This window comes from Atractosteus spatula, chromosome 8 (genome assembly GCF_055471065.1).
Source record: "Atractosteus spatula isolate fAtrSpa1 chromosome 8, fAtrSpa1.hap1, whole genome shotgun sequence".
In the NCBI taxonomy this organism is placed as follows: Eukaryota; Metazoa; Chordata; class Actinopteri; order Semionotiformes; family Lepisosteidae; genus Atractosteus; species Atractosteus spatula.
Window position 1 is genome coordinate 9,444,057 of NC_142713.1, and position 14,621 is coordinate 9,458,677.

At 37.1% G+C, this 14,621-nt stretch overlaps 1 protein-coding gene across 1 annotated transcript in view; it reads right to left on the reverse strand.

Moving 5' to 3' along the window:
- LOC148829168 (voltage-dependent calcium channel subunit alpha-2/delta-4-like) overlaps positions 1-14,621 on the reverse strand; it is a 205,026-nt gene that overhangs the window by 124,434 nt on the left and 65,971 nt on the right. Inside the window, exons 13-25 of the mRNA XM_088923114.1 lie at positions 13,486-13,619; positions 12,835-12,852; positions 12,347-12,424; positions 10,954-11,034; positions 8,916-8,990; positions 7,776-7,862; positions 7,438-7,509; positions 7,034-7,095; positions 6,482-6,549; positions 4,591-4,636; positions 3,978-4,075; positions 3,090-3,183; positions 1,865-1,957 (exon numbers count right to left, since the gene is read on the reverse strand). Coding sequence (XP_088779240.1) covers positions 1,865-1,957; positions 3,090-3,183; positions 3,978-4,075; positions 4,591-4,636; positions 6,482-6,549; positions 7,034-7,095; positions 7,438-7,509; positions 7,776-7,862; positions 8,916-8,990; positions 10,954-11,034; positions 12,347-12,424; positions 12,835-12,852; positions 13,486-13,619 — 1,006 coding nt within the window. The remainder of the gene's footprint in view (positions 1-1,864; positions 1,958-3,089; positions 3,184-3,977; positions 4,076-4,590; positions 4,637-6,481; positions 6,550-7,033; positions 7,096-7,437; positions 7,510-7,775; positions 7,863-8,915; positions 8,991-10,953; positions 11,035-12,346; positions 12,425-12,834; positions 12,853-13,485; positions 13,620-14,621) is intronic.

Consider the following 14,621-nt stretch of genomic DNA (forward strand, 5'->3'; position numbering starts at 1 on the left):
TTCCGACTTTTCACCAGTGAAAACACTGTACTTAGCCTTTCATGGCTGCCTGATCTCATGAATCTTCTCAAATTGCTCTAGACCGTTTTGTGAACCATGCCCAAAGATAATTAACATTCTTTTTAGGGTTCCACAAGGAGCCAAAATCTGTCATCATTCACTGTCATATATATATATACAGTAAGACACATTTTACAAAAGGAGCCTAAGATCTCTGTATGAACTGTCAAAGAAATCACACATGGGTTTCCAACTGTAACCAATTTTTAATATGAACATATATAGTCATTTAGAATGTGTAAGTTGTCAGTCCTTGTACCACTGTAGGTACCGTGGTATCACAAACAGTTGCGCATCGTGGCTTTTTTATATTTTCAAATAACCTGATGTAGGACAGCACTACTCTGTAAAGCTGACAAGTGGCGCAATGATTCCTTAAAGTACCACAGCTGCATGTGGTTGTCAGAGAAATAACTACAGTATTAAAATGTTTATTAACGTGTTAGTGTTTTCCTGTGCTAATCATACCATATGCATGCTAGTGACAAACAATTTCATTAAATACAAAGATGACATTGTTGAGATAGGATGTTGTTACCATGTTGCTACCACAGCTGAGTTCAGCATGCTTAACAGAGCCGTAGCACAATGCTCTGAGCTTTCTGCCCAAACCAGTTTGTGTACTTGTTCTATCAGAAATTCAAGTCCTCTGCTTCAGAGTGGATGCCAGTTTGCCCCTTCATTGGAAAAAGACTCTAGTATCTCTTCCCCTTTACACAGTGTCACAGATTCTCCAGACCATTGTGCCATATAACTTTCACACATTAGTTACCTCAAATTAGTCTCTGCAATATGTTCTTTCAAACTTCCTTTTTCCTTCTATTGCTACTACACTCATCTCAGACCAACAGCCACACTGTCATCCCCACTACTGATCAACAAAATCAAGAGTTATTTGCCCCTGGTTCCTGACACCTTCATTAAAGTTCTCATAACCCCTCATAACATTCAATCTACTTACTGCATTATTTTATTTTTCGTTCTTTAAGAATTCTGCATCAGCTTCATGGGCTCTTTACCCCTTTGTTAGAGATTATGACAGTCTTGTCCTTATGAAAAGGTGGTATTCTCCTCAGCCAGATGTCATTAAGGTTTAAAATCCTGCCTTCTCCACATTAATTAGCGTTTGTCTGAACAACAGAATATATGTTTTACAGCAGGAACATGAAACAAGGAATTTCACAAAATCCATAAATATTAAACTGTTCTCTCCTCAGTGTAACTTTTCTTCTTGACATTAACATATAGAGATGGAAATGGAATTCGATAACTGATGTGTTGAATGAGGTGATGAATTTTATCCTATACTTTGTTGCCAATCAAAATTAAGAATTTTGTGTTCCCCTCAATATAAAAAAATATTGTGCTCTCATACTGTATCTCAAGAATTAAAGGTTAAGACAAGTTTTGTCCCCATTTTCAAACTACTTTCTAATAAAATAGCCTATCATGCCTTAATTGCAGAATCAGTTATATGTATTTGTTTTTAACCAATTCACTAAGATTTCTCAGTAGAAGCTATGATGACATACAGCCCCATAGATTGCTTTTAGATCTTCAAAGTAGTCTTTTGTCCCATTACATTTATAAAACAGGAGTCTTTTCTAGTTAATTGTGCTAAACAATCTTCACAGAATCATCACTTATTTGAATATACTGTAGATTTAACAAGTAGTATACTGTAAATTAAACAGAGCTAAGCAAGCAAAGAAACAAAAATTACACTGCCCAAAACAAATTACACTTGTAAGGATTCTGGGTTTGAAAGTAAGGTTGAATAGTGAAAGCATTACTAGTCACTTACTTGTTCAGCCTCTTTTCAGAGCCCACAAACTGGCCAGTACGCATTAATCCAGCTCTAGTGCCCAGAAATGCTACCTCAATTCCCTCATCCAGGCTGCAGTGAGAAGAGAGGATGCAGAAAAATGAGATTTGCAAAGCAAGAATAACCAAAACAATTTTAATAACAATTCTATAGCAATTAAAAGTTGTGTTCAATGGTCTTAAAGGATCAGTCACAGTTGGCTTGACACATAATCTTAAAACACTGTATTTTTCCTCATCTTTCTTTACATCCCCTACTGTACATTGGTCATATACAGTATACCTTCAGGGGTCTTAAGGGGAGCCCACATCGATGTGAAAGAATGGTTATATTTGACTCATTCAATCAGAGAGCTCAAAGACAAAGGTCAATAACATGTTTGGTTGGCTTGTTTTAGTGTTTTCCTGATGACTTTTACTGTAGATTGATATGTTTCTTCATTGAGTGCATTATTATTTCATTAACAAAGTCATTTCCAAATCATTGCATCTTTATACTCATAAATACCCTTTCATTTGGGAGAAAGGGATAGACTTCCCAGAGCAAGTATGGATGAGTGCCACATTGAGGACGTGTACACAATGAGATGTGATCTTGTGAATTACTGCAATGCAAAGACTTTTATTTAGAATTTCATGCAGAATTTCATTTTATGTACTAAGATGGAACTTTTGTGATCTGGTCTTCTTAATCCTATGTTTGTTTTGTATGCCGTTCTGGATATATAATTTGTTTTCTATATTTTTTAAGAACTAAGTAGTCTTTCCTGTAATCTTTAATGAGTAAGTCGTCTTGATGTCCATTGTAAGGATGAAAAAAGAACTGTGCCATGTGAACTTTGTTTCTATAAACAAATGCTCTCATATAGTACCTATCAGCAACTGATAAACAAAATGTTTCTTTAAATTTGTTTCTATATGCTGATTAACACAGATTCCACTCATCTGAATAAAAGCATATCACTTGGGGGTAATTGCAGATAAGATAAATCCTTATCCTTAATAGCGCGGTATTTAATATTTCACATTGGTTAATTTGTGCCAAATTAGTGGATGTTACAGCACTGTTTTTCAATAAATATGACCATTTATTTAAATTAAAAAATGCTACTAAAAGCAGAATCTGTAATTCAAGTTTTTGGTTGCTCATACACTAATACAAAAAATTACCTTTATAAATGAAATTAATGAAAACAATCACTTACCTGGATTCATTGAGAGCTAAGGCTGTCCAATATGCTTCCAGAGGAGCAGTCACCACAGCATCAAACAGCACTTCCTGTACCAACTCCTCATCACCTAGGCAACAAAGAAACAGCTATAAAAATCAAATACTAGATTAGTTCTTCTCAGCTGGGATACTAGCTCGTCAAAGACAAGTAACGTGGAATTTTAAAGTTCCTCTGCTTCCCCCCTTATATTCTGAGTGAACAACATTTCTAGAAAAACATATTTCACCATATTTGCCTGTACAATGCCCTTGAAAATATAAGTTACAAGTTTAAAAAATACTATAATATTTTAACTGAGTTCTCAGTAAAATATAAATTCAATTTATAGGAGTCTTAAAATTTTTAGAATGCAGTACTAACCCACTTACCAGTACAAATGTAATACCACTGTAATATAATAATATCATAGATGGGAAGAGACACATTCATTAAACTTTTACTGTCACACAAAGGTCTAGTTTTATGACGCTGATTTAAGACTTCCTACACACACACCTTAAATGTTTATTGATTTTGTGATATACTGTATAAAATCCACCTCACTTTGCAAAATGTCAAAATTCCAATGAAGCTTCATTTCAGCAGAGTAATGTGCTCAGAAATACAGGCACTTCCACTGGATCAAAGTTTAGATAAAAGCCTTTCTTTAGTAGGGAAAAGAGACATTAGACAGACAGGGGTTTTGGTACTGCCTTTTGGTACTGCCTTTACCAAACCCATCGACACTGTAGATGAAAACCTCTGTAACTCAGTTATAACGTGACTCAGGTATCTGTAGCAAGGTGTGACTATGCTTAATGCTATATTTTACCAAATCCCTCTGCTTATTGTGTCAGAGGTTCCAGTGATTTATAAACGTACATTCCAGGTCTGGATCCTTTCCGGTCAGGTAGCGAATTACAGCCTGCAGCTGGGTGAGTTTGCGATGATGTGGGTCGATGTCTGTCACACAGTAGATCCTGCAACAACATGTATACAGTATATATCAGCATGTATCATGTCTAGCTCTTTCAAATAAGGAGCAAAAAGTGCTATGCTGCTCTGAGTCTGCAACAAAGTTCATTTGCAAATTAATAGAGTGACCATGTGGATTGACATAGCCCCAAGAAATTATGAAATGAAAGGTTTTAATCAGACTAGATACATTTTAGTTACAGTAGGTTCGACTTCTTGATCAACTGTGATCAAGATCAACTGTTGATGAAGTGCGATAAACAGTCCATAAACTTAAAATACTCTTAGAGAATTTCTCTCACACTCACTGATGCCAACAGAAGGAATGAGGCTCTTGACATTAAACTTCATTTTTACTCATGCCCGTCTTTCTTCATAACACGCATGTTTCCACCTCCGATAAAGAAATGTTACCTTTAAAAAGTTTTTTTTTAACTTTAAAAGGTTCCACACGGAAATCATAACAGAATACTAACTAACAAGGCCTGGAAATGACAGGGTGAATTCCACACATACTTACCACTCATCGGCTAATGTCAGGTCTGGCTGGATTAAGTCATGAAGACCTAGAGGGACGGGAGAGGGCAGTATGTAATGGTTTTATTGGAAGAGATTTTTATTTTGAAGAGGTTTTATTTAAAGAGAATACATGGCATTAATGACATCATAATTCTGTGCTCAAAGCTGGTACTACTTTGAGATCTTTGGCTCGTTGCTCTACCAATGTTCCTCCCCTACTGGGTTCCTACTGGGGCTGCTTGAAAATTACACTTGGTAGCACGTGCCATAGCTGAACTCTCAGACGTCTTTTTATCTTTAAATCAACCACGTGTACTGTTTATATATAATTATGATGTATATACAATTGAAGAATGTTGAAGTTGTTCACAAAAATTTAATGATCCAAAAATCACAGATTTCATAAATGGCGTCACTGTCAATTATACCTAAATTGCAGTTTGTCCTTCTCCAATATACAGTATATACAGCATACATAGATATTGTTGTGCAAATCATATACATTCTAGACCCAGGAATTACCATACACTATGCATGTTGTGAGGATCAGAAATTCACTAGTGTTTTCTATTATTATAACAGCTTTGACTGGTATTGGCGCATAAAAATAAATGAAAGAAGAAAACATGCTTGTTCTTAAGCATGCCTTAGTTCATACTGAGCAGAATTACAACACCAAACTATACCCGAGAAGTTAATATGAAGTCGATCTTATACAACATTTATTGTATTTTATATACTGTAATTCATCACATTTACTTGTCAAACCTCATTGACCCACTGACATGTGTTTCTCACCATTAACTTTATTTGTTCCCCTCCACACAGTCTTAAAGTTAATAACTCACTTGATGAACTACAAGATAAAAATCTGTTGTGATTCATTCTATTCTTCAATCAAATTGAGGAACATTTCAGGAAAACACTATACTGTATAATAATGTCTCTGCATAAAGAAGAAAAAACATTGCATGAAAAGAACAGAGCAATGCAAAATGCCTAAGACGTTTGTGTATATACCTGATGTTGGGATTTTGAATCAAGAGTTTAGGTTTGTAAAATGACGAAAACCGCATTGTAATGATCTACTCAAACAGCAGCTATGATGGAATCTGAATCCCATTCCATTCAAGCTTTAGATTTCTCTTCACAATTATTTACTGAGATAGTACTGAAAAAGCCATGGGCTCCATGCCCCATTTTATGCTGTTTTACAGATACTTATAAAACCTACAAGATTGCTCCCCCCCCGATTGATAGGACTGATTTTGAATTCAAATAGTTGAATGAATTCAAAATAGTAAGCCTTCTGATTGTTTTTCCTAAATCCTGCTGTCATAGCACTAAATTCATGGGGTCCAACTGCAAATCTAAGGTTGCTGCTGGAAGAGGTGTTAGTGGGGCCAGCAGGGGTCGCTCACCCTGCAGTCCACGTGTGTCCTAATGCCCCAGTATAGTGATGGGGACACTATACTGTAAACAGGCGTTGTCCTTCGGATGAGATGTAAAACCGAGGTCCTGACTCTCTGTGGTCATTAAAAATCCCAGGGCATTTCTCGCAAAGAGTAGGGGTGTAACCCCAGCGTCCTGGCCAAATTTCCCATTGGCCCTTACCAATCATGGCCTCCTAATAATCCCCATCTATGAATTGGCTTCATTACTCTGCTCTCCTCCCCACTGATAGCCGATGTGTGGTGAGCGTTCTGGCGCACTATGGCTGCCGTCGCATCATCCAGGTGGATGCTGCACATTGGTGGTGGTGGAGGGGAGTCCCCATTACCTGTAAAGCGCTTTGAGTGGAGTGTCCAGAAAAGCGCTATATAAGTGTAAGTAATTATTATTATTGTTATTATTATTAAGTCTTGTCTACTGTTGTCAGAATCCAGATATACCTTCCTCCACTGAGATGTTGCCAATAAATATGTACTCTCCGTGTCCCCGTGACAGAACAATACCAAGACTGTAGAGACAAAAAGAACAGAATTAGGATCTTTGGATTTAGATTTCATGAGTGGATGACCTATGTGAAGAAATATCCTGTAAATCAGTCAATCAATGATACTCAACTCCAGTCCTGGATGGCATCAATGTCAGTGGGTTTTTCTTCCACATCTGTCTGCTCTTATTGACCCAGTTGAGTGAATCATTAGTTTCACTGAGCCAATGTAACTTCTCAACTATTAATGGAAATTGTTGTTACACAGCTATTGATGTGTCTAGAAAATCTCTTGTTTTCTGGAACCTGAGGACAGAAGTGGGGCATCAGAGTGCTTTAAGCAAATTCAATCAAAATGTTTAGATTGTATTTCAGTGCAAATCTAGACCCTCCTTTAAGTATAAAAGTATTCTCAAATCGATCAACTCATACATTCTGCATTTTGAAAACAAATTTTGTTTTGGGGATTTAAATTGAATATTGGTGTGGTTTAATTGAAGACACTTACCTAAATGGAGTTTCGTTGATATCTGTGTAGAAGTAGTCGTTGGTCAAAAACAACACCCTTTTCTAATGGAGAACAAAAGAAGATAAAATGTAAAGATGCACAGCACTGTTGTGTACAACTTTTCATTGCCTTTTTAATATACAGTAAATATTCTCATTAATAGCAGAAAGGGATCATTGCTTTTGCACTCTTTTGTCGTCTCTTCCTGTAGAAAACCTACAATATAGTTTATCTGAAGTGTTAAAGGACACAGAGGTGCTGTTGTTCATCCATGTGTCTATTCAGGGTTCAATCCTGAGAAACTGTATGTGATAACACATTTCAATCAGAGAAAAATGCTGAGCAGACTCAAAACCTCAAATACCAGAAGTACCAGCTGGCAGCCATATGGAAGACTGACTTACCCCTTTCTCCACTGTCACCTTTACATCCATAGACAGATATCCGGTCTCGCCTTTCACCATTGCTGTTCTCAGCTGAAAGCAAACACAGTGCACACTGTAAGTTTGAAAACATCATTGAAAGGCACTTGCTGGATGCAGAAACTGTAAATGCTACAGAAATACGTTAGGGTTTCAAACAGATGAAACATCAACAGCAAGGTTATGAGCCTTTTGGTGTCAAGTGGAATTTGGTATTCTAGTGAAATTTACTTAAAAAGCATTCAAATATTAAAACAATTTTTTTTTGCTTGACCTGCTCTGGCTAATTCAGCCTGAGCGATGCTTAGAAGGGCACTCACAATTTCATCACTGTCCTCCCATTCCACTTCAGAGAGGTCCACACTGTTGTAGTTGGGCTTCGGCTTCAATCTTTTTCCCTCTTTGTACTGCATGGAGGGCAAACACAGGCTGTTAGTTGAAAGCTGAACCATTCCTTTCACTAATTGCTCAGCTCTCTTCCTGTTTTTCTACAAAGAGTAAGTAGACGTATCACAGAAGTTAGGGCTTTGCAATCAGTGTTTCATACAGCTTTAGCCATCAAAGGAAGCTACAAAATAATTGAAAATTTAACAGAGGATAAAGGATGTCATATTTCAGTTAGAAGCTCTAAGAGTTTTTTTTTTACTAAATTTTGTCTTAAATAATTTTTTAATACTGTATATATACATATATATTTAATATTTATGATTTATAATGACTGATTTTAACACAGGCTTTTCAATAATAGCAAATGCTTTTTTTCCTCTGTTTGCATAGCATTAAATAACAACGTTGTTCCTCTGTATTTCAAATGTAAGCTTTTGTAATAGTTTTAATCTTACAATCAAGCATGAGGTGCCCTAATTTAATAAACATCTATTAAAATTCAAAATTATTAGCTGTGCACATAACATCTACTGCAGCGATATGGCACTGCAAATCACAGCTCTGTATTTCTGGGTTCAAATCCAGTCTTGGACTTCTCTGTGGTTTGTATGTGGATTTCCTTCTACCTTCACAAGACATGTATGCTACTGCTTCTAAATTGTCTTTCTCTGGGCCCGGTAATAGACAGATTTCCTGTCAAAGGGTGAGAGCAGTTATTTGCCTAAGTTCTAACCCAAGTGTTCTATGTTTCAGGGATAAGATCCAACATGCAGAGACTATAACAGGGATGAATGGTGTACTTGCAATATACTGTAATAGATGAATGTCTTTACAACAATTCAGAACGCTAAAATGTGCTGATTGCTACACTTTAAACCATCAATTCGACCAAATGCTCACAGATCTTCATGAGACATGATTAGTGGTAAAATTAGGCCAGAATTTCAGAATTTCTTTTTCTTTCAAAAACAACCTTTTCATTTTACAAAACACATCACTCCCATAGAAACAAATTCTATATTAATAGAAATTCATTTCTAAATTAAGTGGCACACAAAAGCTGAAATATTTACCAGAGGTCGCAGGTCAGGATGAGAGAGGATATACCCATTATTTGTGTTCAAAAATGCATAGCCATGAACACCGAGCTGGAAGTCAGAAAGCAATACATCAGTCCGTTATTTTTGATAAAACAGGAAAATGGTTGGAATAATATTGGAATAGTGTAATCAAGGAAAACTATAAAGTATATTGGTAACAACACAAATCTATTTTTGAGATGCTTTTATTACTTTTCCCATTGTCCCAGAATTTCAGCTTAGAGTTGATGTTTCAAGACATTGCATTCTGAGATGTTTTTTTTTACTTTTCAATGTTCATATAGAGGTGGCACCTTAGAGCAGTTCTTAGCATTGCTGCCTCATAGCACTAAGGCCCTGGTTCGATTCCTGCATAGAGTGTGTATGTTCTCCCCATGCAGTGCCAGACTGCATGCAGGGCCTACAAAATGTTTAGGGCCTACGAATCAATAATCATACGCTATCTAGCGGCTGTTCTAGAAACTAGAAGAATCAAAGTGATGGTTGCTCGACTCGCTCCATCAGTCATGTGGTTTAGCATTAGAATAGTTTAAAGTGCCTCTTGTCAATCGGCATAATTCAATTGGCGTTTACCCCTGTTTTTCCACATTTTGCCTAGGGCCTACGGACACCAAAATCCGGCCCTGTCCCCATGTTTGTGTGGGTTTCCTCCTGGTGCTCTGGTTTTCTCCCACAGTCCAAAGACACACTGGCAGGTTAATTGGCATCTTGGAAAATGGGCCCTTGTGTGTGTGTTTGTGTCTTTGAGCGTGACCTGTGATGGAGTGGCATCCTGTCCAGGGTGTATCCTGCCTTGTGCCCATTTCTTGCAGGATAGGCTCCATTTCCCCACAACCATGTATTGGATAAAGCTGTTAGAAAATGGATGAATGGATGTTGCATATACCGGCCCAACCAACTTCTAAAATGTAGTGATTGACTCTTGAGTGATTGAGTGATTGAGTCATTTAGAGTCGACATACCTCTATTAAGAGATCATTACACATTGCAACATCACTAAATGCTCTCAGACATGCATGGGGACATGCAGTAGGACCACTTAGCCAGCAAGAGTTGATGTAGCTCTGAATGCATCACAGTGCAACACAAGCAAATGGACCAACCACTGAACAGTCCTGAGGAAACACAGGTCATATCATATGCAGGGCATTTCCACTGCTTTTGTCAGGATGGATCTCTCCTGTTCTCTGATATTTTTGATAGGGCAGTGTATGCACCACACAAGTCATGCATCATACTTATTTTCTTGGGCAGCTATTTTGTATTGGCAGATATAACAAAAGCTGTTAATTTCTTACTGGAATCAAGTTTAGAAACTTCCGCTGGTGGATGCATGATGGCTTTAGCATGATTGTATTTTAAGTTCATGAGTCCATCTTATTACTTCTCCATATAATGCCATCCTACCATTTAAACATTTCATTTCAACAGATTTTCACCAATGTCCACTACTGATTCTTCAGAACATCCCCCTTGATAATACTACTCTTCTGATTACTGGTTTCTCTGCCTTTCCAAGGCTTGCTGATACTGTATGTGAAAAAAGGGGCATCCTTCTAAAAGTAGGATTACGTTTAGATTATGTTCAGAAGTGCAGATTATTACCGGCATCAGATGACAGTAACACACCAATAATCAGCTAAGACAGTGAACAAAGCTTGGACGTTTCAAAATGCAAAATCATTTGAAAATAAAATGAGAGGCAGCCATTCTGCCCATCATCCTAATTAGTTTTCTTATTCATCTCAGAACCTCATTAGCCTGATTATTGAAATATTCCAGGTAATCAGTTTCAAGAGCTTCAAGAGCTGGCTGGGCAATTTATTCCTGTATCCCACCCCTCTTTTGACCTGGTAAAATACTAAAAGGAATCAAGTGTGGGGAACAGTTACTGAGTTCTTCTTAATTTTACACAAAAGTTAAAAATGTACACTTGTCAAATGGATGAGATTGTTATCCTGTATTAATTCACAAACAAAATGGCAATGAGTTAGGGAGTGAGAGGGATTACCTTGTATCGAGGTGCGAGTTTCAGTAGCTCCCGGAGGGGAACATCAGATCCCACCACACCCAAGAGGATCCCATGAGATCGCTAGAACAACAACATACTGTCTCAATTAAGAAGAAGTCACAGGGATGATATGAAGGCTTAGTTTTACAGTACATTCTGGGAAGAGAACTGGAATGAAACCTGGAACCTCATCTGTTCAGTATTTAGCTACTTGGGATTGCCTTAATAATTTCACCCTTTCTCTTTTACATGTCTGGGAAAGATATTTCTGCCTATTAAGCACACACTCAAAATTGTTGACAGTTTTAGTAAACAGTAGATTCTCAGGCTACAGATAAATTACATAAGATAACAACAAACATTCGTGACAAGAAAAATACTTTTTGCAACTAAAAGTCAGCTTCTGTTGACTTTGACGTCCAAATCCATCTTTTCCCTTTCAGTTTCAGAGGATATTATTCTGTGCATCATGAAACAACTCTTTGTTGCTATGGTATCATTAGTTGAGTGCACTGCAAAATGAAATTTGCCACCAATAAACTCAGTAGAAGCAAAACCGGTTTAAAGAAGATTTCTTTTTGTAAGTGGTGGGTTTGGAACGTTTTGTGCCAAATATTTATAATAAATTATAATATATAAATAATAATTCAAACATATGTCTAAGTTATACCTGTCAACAATGATATTTCATCATAAGGCAGAGTTTATGGTGAATAGCTGAGTGCTTTGTAACTGATCTTTACAGAAATGTCTTCTAATTCAACAACGTATTTATTTATTACTTGATAGAATCAAAACTGTCAATAAAAACAATTTATGAGTAATCAGCCGCGTGGAGCAGTGGTTTTGACTTTGAACCACTGAAATCTGGGGTTCAAATCCCACTTCTGTTATACCTTTAAGCAAGGTAAGTCACACACTTTGTTCCAGTAAAATGAATACAGTAGCTGTATATTAATTATTACTCATAATTGTTTTTATTGACAGTTTTGATTCTCTCAAGTAATAAATAAATACCTTGTTGAATTAGAAGACATTTCTGTAAAGATCAGTTTCAGAGCAGCTAAGCATTGAATAAAAACCTCAGTCAAATAAAATAATAAAAATGTCTTTGCAACATCTTAATGACAGAATATTGTAAAAAAGCATCTGAGGAAATGTTGAGGTTTGTTTGGTATGCCAGCTAAAATCGTTCAGCCATTACATGGTACACTGTTGTGAATGACTTTCTGATTAGTTGTACAAAGAAAATATTGTACACACTAAATAAGCAAATAAGGTGATGTCTGATTAGAAACAACGCCATCTATAAGCATTACCCAGGATATCCCATCTGTGATGAAAAAATATTTCACCTCCATATCAGCAGGGGGCAGCATGAGCTTTTACTGACCGTTTCATTCTTTTTGCTGAACACCGGCATGGCCACTGTGGTCATGAGGAGCAGACTCTGAGCCTGGGAGGCAAACAGCTGCAGAGGCCGTGAAAGAAGCAAAGTTATGATGGATCTCAATGTCCCTGAACAGAAATGAATGGAGTCTTATCCACGCTCTAAAATCATGTTCACATAAAAGAGACACTAATTCAAAAGCCTCTGAAGCATTCTGCAGCAGAATTCACTCAGATACTTTGACACATGGAGAAAAAAGGGGACTGATAAGACAATTAAGGTCTGGCAGATACAAAGATGATTTAACATGATGGATGATGAAGTATGATCAGGTTAGAGATCTCTCACCTTTTTAATAAAAACTTTGTTGCATGTTTGCTCACAAGTTACATGTCTATCCCTATCAACAAAAAAACAACTAATATCTATTGCTACACCCAACCTAAGAGACTACTCTGACTGAGCAAGAGTTAAAGATCACAGGTAGTTACCTCGTCTGATTGAGGAAGCTATCAGGGTGAGAGTGACAAATCAGGTGTGGAAAGAAAGGAAGGAAGCAGACATGAGCCAAAGACAAAAGAGAAACACATGCAGCCATGATGAACATGAAAGATGAAGACACTTTAGGCACCAGTTAGACAAACAGCACACAGTGGCAGGGAATATTGAGACAGATGTGATTGTACATGTAGGGACCAGAAACATGGCTTTTGTAGTTGAATAACTTTTGGTATGAGCTGAAAACAAAAAAATATAACTGTTTAAACTAAAGGTAAACTCTCATGTTCCTATACAATATTATGAGTAGTGTTATTACTGGGGTTCTCCATGTGGACGAAATCACAGATATTGGCTGCAAGAGTTTTACATACAGAATATCCGAGACAGAAATTTCATATCCAGCTTTGTAGAGTGTCTCCTTATGCTATCAGTGTATACGGAAAGACATCTGTTGATTCATTTTCCATAAAACGTTAGAAACGCAGGACAGTGTCAACAAACATATAGGACCCATATAAAAAGCCGGAAGACCTAGAAATGAATTAATCCTGTGATGTGTGTGAAACAATTGGGAAGGAACCGAATAAAAAAAGTGAATGAAAAGAATCTGCTCAGCACAGCTCCTGCTGAGGAAGGCTTACCGCACTGTCCATGTAGGCCTCAGTCCAGATGATGTCATGATCATGGTTGATGACCATTGGCCGACTCAGCACATGGAGGTACTCCATGACATTCTCCTGCACATCAGCCAGTGTGGAGATCTGGGTGTAATAACCTGAAAAATGGGCAGAGCAGAAGAATCCATCAAGTACTGAGAAGGTGGTTTAAAATTTAGAAGAAAGTAGATGGTACTGTACATAGTAGCTATATACTGTACATATATCTGCAGTTTTAAGAAATAAACTTATCTTCCCACTATATTTCCCATGATATTTTACAAGCATGATTTTACAGGTGTCAACCTGCTGAAGTCTCACCAGCTCACCAGCTGTTGTGTTTTTTTCTTTCTGCTTTTTTCATCGCGAAGCTTTACTTGTTCCTTTGTAACCAATGCATGCTGACGTAACTTCCCACTTGTGTATCGTTACATGATCATGCTTTGGCTGAATGCAGACTTATGAAGCCAGCTCAACATCGTCTTAAAGGCTACATAAAACTCTATAACACCACTCATTATATTTTATTGCCATTTATCTGCTTAATTATTATCTTTATTATCATTTATCTGACTGCTAATCTGGCAGATTAGTATTCATACTGCACCTAATCCCAACCCATCAATCAATTTTTGAACCGCTTCAACCAAGGACAAAAGGCAGGATACTTCAAAATATAGTGGCAAAATCCATATCAGAGCACAGTGTTACATGGTATCAAAACATGGTATCAAACCTCAAGCTGTTTACAGGAGCATATGTCTGTCACCTGGATGGGACGCTAGTCCTTTGCAGAGCTATTCTTACACCCGGGTAGACTGGAGCAACTGGGGATAAATTATCCTGCTCAAGAATACAATAGCAGTGTCTGTAGCAGGGACTTGAATCCATTATATATCATTATGAGTTGAGAGACCTACCCAATATTCTTTGTTGTTCTTCCCCCTAAATCGAAGTATTTTAGGTTTGTATGTGATGCATATTTATTACTCATGCCTATTCTTTTGAATTCATCTCCAGCTTAGAACAAATATAGTGTTTGAACATGTTCCTAAATTAGGAGGAAAATTGATAATAGGCCTCGTCTTGAAAGCATGCTCTTTCATTATACTTAGGAGTGA